Source organism: Salvelinus sp. IW2-2015, linkage group LG32, assembly GCF_002910315.2.
Source record: "Salvelinus sp. IW2-2015 linkage group LG32, ASM291031v2, whole genome shotgun sequence".
Taxonomy (NCBI): Eukaryota; Metazoa; Chordata; class Actinopteri; order Salmoniformes; family Salmonidae; genus Salvelinus; species Salvelinus sp. IW2-2015.
Genome location: NC_036871.1, coordinates 19,354,543 through 19,368,868, shown reverse-complemented (window position 1 = coordinate 19,368,868; position 14,326 = coordinate 19,354,543). Strand labels below are relative to the sequence as shown.

Below are 14,326 nucleotides of genomic sequence, written 5' to 3'. Positions count from 1 at the left end.
CATGTAACAAGCATTTGAAGGCTGAAGGTGCTGCGTATATGTGCAAGATCAGGAATAGGCCTACCTCTCTTTGGTCAGTGTGTGAAGCTGGGCACAGTGCACAGTTTGACTAGGCTACTGTTATCGCCTGGGGTTGTTTGGCATGCAAAATGACTGTCAACGCAGTAACATGTTAAGTTTGACACTGAAGGACAGGATGCATCAGTTGTCACAAAAGTGCTCCCGAGTGGCGCAGCGATCTAAGGCACTGCATCTTCAGTGCTAGAGGCGTCACTACAGACACCCTGGTTTGAATCCAGGCTGTATCACAACTGGACGTGATTGGGAGTCCCATAGGGCGGCGCACAATTGGCCCAGCATTGTCCGGGTTTGGCCAGCGTAGGCTGTCATTGTAAATAAGAATTTGTTCTTAACTGACTTGCCTAGTTAAATAAAAAAGATGAGAGGCATTTTTGGAAGGTAGAAAGAAAGTAATATGAGCAACAACAAAAAAGGTGAATTGATAATGTTTCAATATATTTTCTGACCGGTGTATGCTGCATTTGGATTGATTTGGGGTCCCACTAACCGATGCACTCATATCCAATGTGTATTGGTGAATCGTTACATCCCTAGTCATTACTACATGATACTAGGCAAATCACAAATACTTGCTACGCCTACTAAATAGTATGGCGGTATGTGATTGAAATCAGAGCAATGATCTRGCAGACATGCCTCGTTTTGAGTGGGATATGTCAGCGGTAACATTGTTGATACATGGCCCCTTCCACAAATTTGCTGCAATGTGACTTGCAGAGCAGACTCCATTAGTAATGTGAATTTGGTGTCGCACTCTTTTGGCCATGCGTTCTGAACAGCCAATTTTTGTAAAGTACATACTTGTTGTAATGTTTTTGTAATGTATTTTGTTCCCCAATGGCTTCACTTTACACTTAAAAGTGTACACTATAAAGAGTAAAACAAAGTATAGGGTGATTCCACTCTAGTGGGACAGGAAAATATAGTTTCCACTGGAACATTTCTGCGGGGACTTGCTTCCATTCAGCCACAAGCATTAGTGCACTGGGGCATTGTCTTGATGAAATAGGAAAGGTCCTTCCCCAAACTGTTGCCACAAAGTTGGAAGCACAGAATCATCTAGAATGTCATTGTATGCTGTAACATTAAGATTTCCCTTCATTGGAACTAAGGGGCCTAGCTTTAACSATGAAAAACACCCCCACACCATTATTCCTCCTCCACCAGACTTTACAGTTGGCACTATGCATTCGGGCAGGTAGCGTTCTCCTGACATCTGCCAATCCTTCCAGGGGCCGGTTGGGCCKGTTGGAACTCGGTAGTGAGTGTTGCAACCAAGGACTAATTTGAAGGGTTGTCTACATACTTGGAGATAGTTTAGTGCCTAATATAAGGGGATGAATACATGTACAATTTTTCTTTAAATGGTTACCTGATCTTTCATTTATCTCTCGGATATAGGACAGACACTTCAGAATAATTCATTTTTGGTACTGACTGTCTTTTGTTCCATGTGTGTGAATCTGTCTGTTATTCAAAGTGTTTATTTTGGCTAATAGCAGTAACGCTAAATTCAATGTTTCATCCTATAATTTTTTTCAATTTTTTTTTATAGCTTAAGGGGTCTAAAAATTCTAAATCAAATAGTTAAATAATCCTTGGTATGACCATCTTAACTCTTTGACGCCCTTGGATGTGACCAATTTATTTTTGGATGCAATGTTCAGACATTCAAAGAAGTGGTGACAGCATAACACAATCATCCAATCCGGAAAATGTTGGCTATATTAGTCCTATCGCTGAATTTGAGCTAACACAAGTGGTCATATTTATCTAACTCTCGGCTGACAGAACCATAATATGAATTAGCTAATATAAATGACTAAATCAAATCAAATCACATTTTATTAGTCACATGCGCCGAAAACAACAGGTGTAGAGCTTACAGTGAAATGCTTACTTATGAGCCCCTGAACAACAATGCAATTTAGAAAAAAAATAAGAATAARAAGTAAAAGTAAGAAGTAATTAAAGAGCAGCAGTAAAATAACAACAGTGAGACTATATACGGGGGGAAGCGGTACAGAGTCAATGTGCGAGGGCACCGGTTAGTTGAGGTAATATGTACATGTAGGTAGAGTTATTAAAGTGACTATGCATAGATGTTAACAACAGAGAGTAGCAGCTGTGTAAAGGGGGGGGAGGCAATGCAAATAGTCTGGGTGGCCATTTGATTAGACGTTCAGGAGTCTTATGGCCCAGCGTCTTCCGGGTTAGGATTTGGCCGGGTAGGCCATCATTGTAAATAAGAATTTGTTCTTATCTGACTTGCCTAGTTAAATAAAAAATATTTGTAAAAATAAAAATTTCATCACATCGCGGGTGAGCTCACCATTGATCAAAATAACAAAATTGAGTAAAGCACTTTCTAAAAATCAAAAGTAATTYGAAGATGGGTAGTTTGTGCGCACCGCCATATCTGTTATATCGGGTCAACCAAAGATAAGAAGAGGAAACAAGATGACTTTGGTCTGTTTTCAGTACGCATGTTGAAGGGGGTGTGTTGTCTACCATCATTCACTTCCCATCATTCACTTCCGGAAGATTACTCGAAAGATGAGTGAACCATCCCTCATCTCATTTTGTTATRACATCTTTGGTCTGACATTTACGTGACACCCAGAATGCATCGTATAATGTCAACAAATATGGCACCACACATAGCTGGCAAATAGCTTAGCATTAGCTCATCATAATCAGTAGAACCTTCAAGAAATATTTTACAAACATCATATGTGTCCCTTACAACCTATACAAGAATTWGAATTTTTTTTAACCAGGCAAATCAGTTACAATGACAACCTACCGGGGAACAGTGGGTTAAATGCCTTGTTCAGGGGGAGAACAACAGATTTTTACTTTGTCAGCTTGGGGATTTGAGCCAACAACCTTTCGGTTACTGGCCCAACACTCTAACCACTAGGCTACCTGCTACCCCAGAAATCCATGATTTGTCATCAGCACTTGAAAACATGTGAATAAAACAGTAAATAAATTCTGCTCCATACATACACTACTGGTCAAAAGTTTTAAAACACCTACTCATTCAAGGGTTTTTCTTTATTTGTAGTATTTTCTACATTTTAGAATAGTAGTGAAGACATCAAAAGTATGAAATAACACACATGGAATCATGTAGTAACCACAAAGGTGTTTAAAAAAAAGTGTTTAACAAATCAAAATATRTTTTATATTTGAGATTCTTCAAAGTAGCCACCCTTTGCCTTGATGACAACTTTGCAAACTCTTGGCATTCTCTCAACCAGCTTCACCTGGAATGCTTTTCCAAAAGTCTTGAAGGAGTTCCCACATATGCTGAACACTTGTTGGCTGATTTTCCTTCACTCTGCAGTCCGGCTCATCCCAAATCATTTCAATTTGGTTGAGGTCGGGTGATTGTGGAGGCCAGGTCATCTGATGCAGCACTCCATTACTCWCCTTCTTGGTAAAATAGCCCTTACACAGCCTGGAGGTGTGTTGGGTCATTGTCCTGTTGAAAAACAAATTATAGTCCCACTAAGCCTAAACCAGATGGGATGGCGTATTGCTTCGGAATGCTGTGGTAGCCATGCTGGTTAAGTGTGCCTTGAATTCTAAATAAATCACAGACAGTGTCACCAGCAAAGCAACCCCACACCATAACACCTCCTCCTCCATGCTTTACAGTGGGAAATACAAATGCGGAGATCATCACAAAGACACAGCGGATGGAACCAAAAATCTCCTATTTGGACTCCAGACCAAAGGACAMATTTCCACAGGCCTAATGTCCATTGCTCGTGTTTCTTGGCCCAAGCAAGTCTCATCTTCTTATTGGTGTCCTTTAGTAGTGGTTTCTTTGCAGCAATTTGACCATGAAGGCCTGATTCAAACAGTCTCCTCTGAACAGTTGATGTTGAGATGTCTGTTACTTGAACTCTGTGAAGCATATATTTGGGCTGCAATTTCTGAGGCTGGTAACTCTAGTGAACTTATCCTCTGCAGAAAAGGTAACTCTGGGTCTTCCTTTCCTGTGTCGGTCCTCATGAGAGCCAGTTTCATCATAGCGCTTGATGGTTTTTGCGACTGCACTTCAAGAAACTTTCAAAGTTCTTGAAATGTTCCATATTAAAGTAATGATCTTCTGTATAACCCCCTACCTTGTCACAACACAACTGATTGGCTCAAACGCCTTAAGAAGGAAAGAAATTCCACAAATTAACTTTTAGCAAGGCACACCTGTTAATTGAAATGCATTCCATGTGACTACCTCATGAAGCTGGTTGAGAGAATGCCAAGAGTGTGCAAAGCTGTCATCAAGGCAAAAAGGGTGGCTAATTTGAAGATTGTCAAATATAAAATATACCTTGATTTGTTTAACACTTTTTGGGTTGCTACATGATTCCATATGTGTTATTTCATAGTCTTGATGTCTTCACTATTATTCTACAATGTAGAAAATAGTAAAAAAAATAAAGAAAAACCCTTGAATGAGTAGGTGTTTTAAAACTTTTGACCGGTAGTGCACATACGGTATGTTACAGAAGAAACGACAACAGGATATACAGAAAATAAGACACTTACTTTGACTGTAACACACACGTTCAAAGTTATTATTTGTAAGGAAAACAACAATGAAGGCAATGCGAGCGCCAGCCAGAAAATGTGCCAGGGGGGAAAAGTGTGTGCTAGACTGCGCAAACGTCTGCTTACTTGATCTAGGAGGTGCTTGGGCTCTCATCGAAGAGAAAAGTTTGTCCGGTTCAGCTAAGCCTCAAACATAAGTCGTCCGTAACAGTGAAAGGGCTACTTCCATGTGAACACACCTCAATTCAAAATAATTTAAAATGGACAAGTTGAAATATAGCCTATAGATAAATAGCAGGCAGCGTGTGTCTTGGTTGAGGGCAGCGTGGGCTAACTGTTGTGTAACAATCCCATTTTGGAACAGTGAGTGCATTCTGACATCATGTACATAATGATGGGGCAACCATTAGAGATATTTATACAACGGGTGTGTCTAATCCTGAATGCTGATTGGTTGAAACTGCATTCCAGACGGTGTCTCGTCCACAAGTTACCACCGGCTAAATMTATGATGTTAATATGCCTATTTACTCTGTTCCATTTGACAGCGCAATCCATTGTCTCATCAGCCCAGCCAGGCACTTCATAAACTTGATCTAACCCTAACCCTACAAAAAGCATCTTGACATTATCTCACATTTCTTTTAGACTAAYAATTAGTTTTAAACAGCGGAAATGTAACTTTTTTCTAAGTGCTATGTTTGTTGCATTATTCTAACCACTGGTTGATGTGTGTTGCTAAAATACAATAACATTTGTATGTGTTTTGCTGGAGACAAATCCAATTTCCCCTTGTTGGATTAATAAAGTTTATTCAATTCAAATCCACATTGGCTTGAAAGGTCTTATGTTATAGAAAAGTAATAGAAAAGCAATTGAATACAAGTGAGCAGCTACTGTAATCCCAGAAGAAGCACTTATACAGCAGTATGACCAATCATGCTACTCCTGCTAGCTGTAAGCATACAGTATACCAAAACAATGGCTGAATATAACTATTAGAATGATATCATATTGGCCTGTAACAATACAGGTCCTACATTGATCCTACTCTGAAATGAGAGTAGGACCAATGCAGAGCTAACTTTGGAATGCTATGTATTCTAGTGGTAAACATAGACACTAAATCAATCCCTGGATATCACTATTAGAATGATATCAGACTGGCCTGTGACAACACTTTACTGCTGAACTCCAAATGTTTGCCAAGACGACTCAACTAAGTGCAGGCTGTGTGAAGTTATGACACTTCTGTCACCAGGATGATACTGCAATGCGAACCTGATAGGCCAAAAATACCTGTCACAACTTTACTACAGCTAGGCTACATCCCAAATGACACCCTATTCCCTATTTAGTGTACTATTTTTGTCCAGGGCCCATACAAGTAATACACTATACAGGGAATAGGGTGCCATTTGGGATGCATACCTAGTCCCACATCACACTTCCTAGCTGCACAGATTGTTCTGCCATGTGAATAGACAACCCCATTCAAAGAGTCCTTTCTGTCAAATCAGCACCATGGACAGCGGCCAGAGTTATAAACAGAACACCACTCTGCCTGTTATTTCCCCTTCCCCATGAGAATGAAAGAACCTTTTATAATAGTGGACTTAGGTACATTTCAAAACCATTGACTTCCTTTGTGAACATGTGAAAATGAATATTACTTAAATGTATTGTTGTTTATATTATTGTTGGAGTGGGTATCAATATCAAGGCTATTCTAAAGAGTTGAGTCTACAATCTAGGCTAGTCTATAAATTGTAAACATCACAGGTTGTAGTGATATAGCTCTACACCTGTTAACACTCCCAGAAAGTAAACACATATATCTATTAATCTCAGTGAGGTCATAGGATCTGCAAATAGCTTGAATATTTTGTACATACATTCCTTTACTTGAGTGAGTGGCTATTCCATCATCAATAGGTTCGCGGCCTGCACTTTCAGCTATCAATGCTAGTAATTGATAGCACATAACAAACCTGAAACTAGCAAAGTTGTTGTAAAATGTMAATTTCATTTTGGTATTACTAGTTTTTATGCTCGTTTATGTTTGCTATGCATAGGTCTACAGTGCTGATTCGCATTTGAAATAGGCTTATTGTCGTCATCTTTACCTCGACATGTAGCTTACTAACTGTACACTGTGAAATGATGAGGAATTTTAGTTAGGCCTAGAGTGTATTGTATTGCATGAACTAATCTCACGTGTAATAATGGACATGGCGGAAACAGTCTTCTAATAACAATAATAAACAGTTATGAAGCATGGGCATTGCAAGTGAGGATTCTGAACGTTGAGAATGTATCATCCGAACTCACCTAGGACGAAAAAGGGTAGCTCGGTGTTTTCTAGATCGTCCACGACAACTATTTCCCCCGGAAAATCATTTCTGACGGAGAACAGAAGCTTGGGCTCGGAGGCCGACGGACTATGCATGATGCTCAGGTCGTTTTCTCTCAAAAACGGCAGCGCAGACACGGTGACGCTTTTCATTTTGCATTCCAAATCTTGGGAATGGTCCTCGTCGGCATTCAAACCTTGAATATTAGCAGCTTTGAAGGTAAGAATCCATGCGAGCGAGAAAAGCAATCTCAGATCCATCATCATGCCTGGCATCACCGCTGCTTCGTATCCCTCTGTTCAAACCAGCTTCACTTCAATACCGGCTGCCTGCAGGAGGAAGAGGAGCAAGGGGGATGCGCTTGCAAAGMACACATTTCCGGATTGTTGCATGCAGAAAATAAACGCCTCTTATTTCGCATAAATCCCCATATGCTCTGTCACATGGTTAAAGATTATTTGTGATCATTTCAATGCAGTTTAGGAGTGTGCTTGCGGGGAAGGAAAATAAGCGCAGCACTACTGACCCCAATATTGGAATTGTCCACATCAAGCCATTGGTAATTCTGCTTAACTGTCTGTGAGCCCACTAGACTAGTGCAATATGGGATAACGTTAATTGCGCGCCAAAACGTTCATAGAGGTTTATTATAGGCTTCAGTTACAGCATGTATTTATTTAGTCGTCTTTTGAATTTGTATTTGTTGACTACAGTGTAAATATATTTATTAATGAAAAAATATTACACTTTGAATAAGTAGGCATACACGTGTATGCTTAGGCTACAGCAGTATTTGTCTAAAAAACATATGAGAGACAAATCTGCATATGCTAAAAGTTAAACACATCATATGAAAATCCTCAAATGAGATCAGACAGTCACCATCTGCCTCCACATATTGTGAGGATTTGCAATGGTCCAAACAAACTGTTAGTATTCATCTGAAAACATCAACCCTATGTTTTATTACAGCATCTGCCTTGTCAATAAACCCAGAGGTAACTCCAGTATGCTAGGTCACCCAAATTGAAAATAGTAAATTATGGATTACCCTACCWTGCTGTCATTGAAACATGAAAAGTAAACAATCAATGAATATCAGGAGGACTGGATGGAATAAACACTGCATAACTCAAACTATCACAGACACCATGCATATATTAATGCGGTGGTTGCAAGAGACTTGCAAGAGAGTGGAGTCATCAATATTCATAAAGAATAAAGTTTGCATGGGGTTTTGCACAGCCTCTAGTCTGATAACCATGGGAGCAGAAAGAAAGAGAACATCTGAGTTGCAAGTGGCAGGTGCAGAGAGGGAGGGAGGGCACAAAGTCTGGTTCTAAGAATGATCTCCCTGTGTAATCTTGAGCTCCTTCCAGCATTCAAGCAAGGCTTTAGCAAACTGTATAGCGGTTCTGTGATTAAATGCCACACAATTTATTTCCAACTGTGACCTGCACCATAATTGAGCTCTCAGGGTGGGAAAGAGCAAGACAGCACCATCACCATTACAATCGCAATCTCTGGTTCTATGATATCCCTTATTTTTGGGTGATCTTTCAGCAGCACATGTCTCATTGGCATGTTATTGCGGTCTCCAGTGTCTACTATACGTCCCAAATGGCACCCTATTTCCTATATAGTTCACTACTTTTGACTAGAGCCCTATGGGCCCTTGTCAAACGTAGTCTACTATAAAGGGAAAAGGGTGCCATTTGGGACATAGACAGTTTGTGGATTATTGTTGTCCTCATATTGAAACACCCCTGAGATGAGCAACACCAGCATCAGGTTTTATTTTCTTCAATAACACTCTGGAGTGTCATGTATCCAGTAATTAAGAGAGATTTAGTTATTGAAATGGTTCATCAGTAAAAATACATCTGGGAGACTAAAATACTTTTTTTTCCAATCTAGGAATTACTCATTTGTGTGCTTGCTATAATGAGCTAATTTGATTTCATGCTCAAACCCTTACCTATACAGTAGACTCATAGAAAACACCCGGTTGTTTACATGGTTCATTTTGAATGCCAAAAACATTAGGTGTGCTTCATTTGCTATCAAACCCACATCTACACCTCAACTTCTTCACATACTGGGCATGTAAAATGTGTGCCCTACAGTTAAAGTATCTAGCTGAMAATCTACATACAGTGCCTTCAGAAAGTAATCTACTTATTTACACAAGTATTCAGAACCTTTGATATGAGGTTCGAAATTGAGCTCAGGTGCATGCCGTTTCCATTGATCATCTTTGAGATGTTTCTACAACTTGATTGGAGTCCACATGTGGTAAATTCTATTGATTGGACATGATTTGGGAAGGCACACACCTGTTCTTTATAAGGTCCCACAATTGGCAGTACATGTCAGAGCAAAAACCAAGCCATGAGGTCTAAGGTATTGAGGATTGTGTTGAAACACAGATCTGGGGAAGGGTACCAAAATATTCTGTAGCATTGAAGGTCCCCAAGAMCGCAGTTGCCTCATTCTTAAATGGAAGAAGTTTGGAACCACCAAGACTCTTCCTAGATCTGTCCGCCCGGCCAAACTGAGCAATCGGGGGAGAAGGACCTTGGTCAGGGAGGTGATCAAGAACCTGATGGTCAATCTGACAGAGCTTCAGAGTTCCTCTGTGGAGATGGGAGAACCTTCCAGAAGGACAACCATCTCTGCAGCACTCCACCAATCAGGCCTTCATGGTAGAGTGGCCAAAAGGCCCCTAAAGAGTCTCAGACCATGAGAAACAAAATTCTCTGGTCTGATGAAAACAAGATTGAATTCTTGAGGAAAAAAATAAATGTTATACATTTTAGAATAAGGCTGTAACGTAACAAAATGTGGAATAAGTCAACGGGTCTGAATACTTTCCAAATGCACTGTATAACCACAATTTCCTATGGGTCTTGAACTATTTTGGAATAAAATAAGCTAAATCCTTGAAATACCTAAAAATAAGGATAGAACTGAATTCGGTATTTCAGATCCTTAACCATATTCACCAGAATATGTTTTGAGTTTTATGTGATTGACATTCCATGACCCTAACCCTCTACTGCACACATTTAGGTTTTTCATGAAAAATAATATTCCATCATATTTTTGGAAGTTTTAAGCTTTCTGATAATGTATCAATAATACAAATATATCACTATAACCCCCTACACCTCAGGGCAACACTGTGGCATAAGGGTACTAAAACACCAAGGAAAATCTGATATTTTCAGAACTTCTACTAAGTAGAATATAGCAGAAAAAATAACTATTTTTTCATAAAATACAAGTTGGGCATAAACTAGCATTTCACTGCCTCTCAAACCTGATTCTGGGGTCCATTCTTCCTCGCTGTCACTGTCTTAAAGCTCACTGTCCTCAGTATCAGAGGGTATGATTCTAACTGCTCAATTAGGCTACTTTAGCCGATAGAATGTCCCTGTGTCCATTGCCTGTGAGTGTCAGTGAATATTTTGGCAAAAACATTGACAAAGGCCATCATTTAACATAATTGTACATGTTTTTCACTGAACATGACATTGCCCTGAAAAGTAGCCTAACTGCACAACGTTGCCCTGAGGCAACACAAAAGGGTAGCCTAACTGCACAACGTTGCCCTGAGGCAACAAAAATAAAACTTATTTTTTTGAATATATATCAAAACGAAATATGTTAAAAACCTATCAAATATTCGTCGCTCTGTTTCCTGAAAAAAAAAAGCCCTGCCCCAATTGTTACATCATACCAACTTCTGCATCTCATTGGATTGTTTAAATAATAATAAGGGGGGTGAGGGGCAATAAGATGTCCTGTTGCCTGAGGGCAACGATGTGCAGTAGAGGGTTAAGAATCACCCTCACTTTGAGTAGCAACTGGAAAAAGAGAATATAGGCAAATAAAGTATTTGACTAAGATGGTTATAATTGGGTGATGATGAGACCAATAATGCCACAATGATAACATGCGAGATTAATTCATTTGAGTGAACTCTACAACCATTTTAAGTTCTAGTCTACACTACCTTTTTAAACTGGATCGGCCCATTGCGGCAGAGCCTGTAACAAAAATAATGAAAGCCTATAGTTACAGCAATTCCTGGACAATAGATGACTGCTAAAATCAAATATACCAAATGTGAGTCGACTAGCTCTTTAAACAGGGTCCACATTCAAAACGGAAGCCTGTCAGCTTCTTCTCAAGAGATTGTACCTTTGGAATTTTTTATATGTCAACTTCAGAAGACAAATTGCAGTAGGATACATCTGCCACATGGCATCCCAGGATAGATTACCTGAGTCTCTAAGCGGCCCACGCTCAGAGTGTAGAGGTGGGCAAGAACTCCCTTAAACGCACCACAAAGGCCTGACCTTCTAGTTATAGGCATGATCACCCCCTTGGGCCAAAAGCATCTGGCAAGGTAATGTATAGTTGGCATGTAAAACGATGCCACAAGAAGCACAAAGATCAGAAGGCTTGTGTATCCTAAAGTTTGACCATCTGTGGCTTATTGGCTGTCATTAAGGTTTCTAATTTGGGGGTGACTTGGGAATTAGCCAAATGAGGGTAGAAAATTACCCAACTCCCTCTGAGATGTTGTGGACATATTTACACCTTAATTGTCTTTGTCTTATTGCCATGACATTGGGAGGCCGAGAGACCAAGGAGTTGTGGGCGTTCACACAAGCTTGTTGTGTTTGTTACATTATCTATTCGAGGAAATAGCCCTACAGCCACACTTACAGTGTTGTGTTTATCAAGTCAATTCATAAGTTAAATAAAAATACCTCCATTTATGTTAATTGAAATGACTGTGGCTTGACTTTAACACCTTAATGKGAAATATCACACATTTAGAAAACTAGCACAGACAGTTCAGGGAAACATTACAGTTTAAAAAAGATATTGCTATGCAAGGAGGAGGAGACATACTGTACATATGTAACAAAAATACCACAGAAATGCTCCAAGCCCAAACTGAGCTTGAGCTTATTTTATCAAGGCCAAGAAGGTAAAACAATTTACATTCTAAAAATATTCTGAAAAGATATATTTAGAGCCAAAAAGATCAGAGAATGGGGGATATCATGTAATACATTAATATTATCTGGCTATCATGACTACACTGAACAAAAATATAAACGCAACATGTAATAATTTCAAAGATTTTACTGAGTTACAGTTCATATAAGGAAATCAGTCAGATAAAATAAATAAATTAGGCCCTAATCTATGGATTTCACATGACTGGGAATGCAGATATGTATCTGTTGGTTACAGATACCTTAAAAAAAGTAGGGGTGTGGATCAGAAAACCAGTCAGTATCTGATGTGACCACCATTTCCCTTATGGAGCGCGACACATCTCCTTCACATAGAGTTGATCAGGCTGTTGATTGTGGCCTGTGGAATGTTGTCCCACTCCTCTTCAATCAGTGGAGGCTCCTCCTCAGAGGAAGGGGAGGACCATTCTCCTCAGTGAATTTCAGAAAATGTTTAACTGTAAACACTTAAAAAGTTATCCTTCACAGATAAAACTATACTAAATATAATCACGTCACCAAATAACTGACTAAAACACACTATTTTGCAAAGGTCTACAGTAGCCTCAACAGCACTCTGTAGGGTAGCACCATGGTGTAGCCGGAGGACAGCTAGCGTCCGTCCTCCTCTGGGTACATTGACTTCAATACAAAACCTAGGAGGCTCATGGTTCTCACCCCCTTCCATAGACTTACACAGTAATTATGACAACTTCCGGAGGATGTCCTCCAGCCTATCCGAGCTTTTTCAGCATGAATTGACATGATGCCCACCCAATCAAAGGATCAGAGAATTAATCTAGTACTGAAAGCATAAGCTACAGCTCACCAACACTGCAATGCATAAAATGTGGTGTGTAATTGACTCAAAGAGAAAGACAATAGTTGAACAGATTGAACAAATTGAAGGAGACGCAAGAGAGAAATAGAGAGATTGTAATATTTTTCATTTTCACTTGCTTAGCTAGCGAATGCAGCTAACTAGTTTAGTCTACTGAAACACCCTGCTCAAACAGAGGGGATGCTATGACTTTCCAACACAACACTGGAACTCTTCCAAGTCTTGGTAAGCTTTTGGTATTACTAATTTATTGCCACCGGGGCCCGCTGGTGTAACTACTTACTAAAGTAGTGGAATGATTGTAGCGGGTTTACTCACGTGTTAGTTATATTAGCTATGCTGACTATTACGTTACTTTAGCTAATATGGTGACAACGATGTAGGCTGTTTGTAGAGGTTTGGCTTGGAAAGGTTTTTCGCCTGTTCACATACAGCTGATTTGTTGTGCACTGAAGTCCACAAGGGAAAGCAAAGGGAAGAGAAGGAATACAACATGGCTGTTATGAGAGTGAACTCTGTTTTTGCGTGAAGGGTGTATTCATTCTGCCGATTCTGTTGCAAAACGTTTCTTCAACGGAAGCAAACGGAACAAAACGGGGAAAAACATCTGAATTTGTCCAATAGAAACTCTCGTTTGCAACTGTTGGACTAATAATCAAACCCTGTAGATGCAGGGAGGAGTGTGCAAGGCGGTATTGAATGTCACTGTCTGTCACCTCAAATGTATCTCTCGACCTGTGTGCACCTATGTTGTAAACTTTCATTCATAGACTAGGTTGTAGCAACCTTGTGATGGGTATAGGGACAATTTGAGTATAATTTAGTAGTCTAAACCTATAGCTGTTACATTGAACTGGGTGAATGGAACTGGGTGAATGGAACGGCACTGACCGCCACTGTCTTCAATGGCTATGCGAGGTTGTGGATATTGGCGGGAACTGGAACATGGTGTTGTACACATCGATCCAGAGCATCCCAAACATGCTCAAAGGGTGACATGTCTGGTGAGTATGAAGGCCATGGAAGAACTGGGACATTTTCAGCTTCCAGGAATTGTGTACATATCCTTGCGACATTGGGCTGTGCATTATCATGCTGAAACATGAGGTGATGGTGGCGGATGAATGGCACGACAATGGGCCTCAGGATCTTGTCACGGTATCTCTACATTCAAATTGCCATGGATAAAATGCAATTGTGTTCATTATCCGTAGCTTATTAATGTCATTCTATAACCCCACCGCCACCATGGAGCACTCTGTTCACAATGTTAACATCAGCAAACCGCTCGCCCACACGACGCCATCTGCCCGGTACACTTGAAACCGGGATTCATCCGTGAAAAGCACACTTCTCCAGTGTGCCAGTGGACATCTAAGGTGAGCATTTGCCCACTGAAGTTGGTCACAACGCCGAACTGCAGTCAGGTCAAAACCCTGGTGAGGATG

The 14,326-nt window shown here is 40.1% G+C and overlaps 1 protein-coding gene across 8 annotated transcripts in view; it reads right to left on the bottom strand.

Annotated features, from left to right (window-relative positions):
• The window catches only part of LOC111957288 (astrotactin-1), a 247,681-nt gene extending 240,313 nt beyond the window's left edge, over positions 1-7,368 (bottom strand). For 7 of the 8 annotated variants that reach the window (XM_023978078.2, XM_023978080.2, XM_023978079.2 and 4 more), the window contains exon 1: positions 6,979-7,367. In XM_023978078.2, coding sequence (XP_023833846.1) covers positions 6,979-7,276 — 298 coding nt within the window. In that variant the 5' untranslated portion in view covers positions 7,277-7,367. Of the gene's footprint in view, positions 1-6,978 lie in introns of all 8 variants that reach the window. The other variant, XM_070436721.1, reaches the window with a different exon arrangement.
• Positions 7,369-14,326: the final 6,958 nt, after the last annotated feature.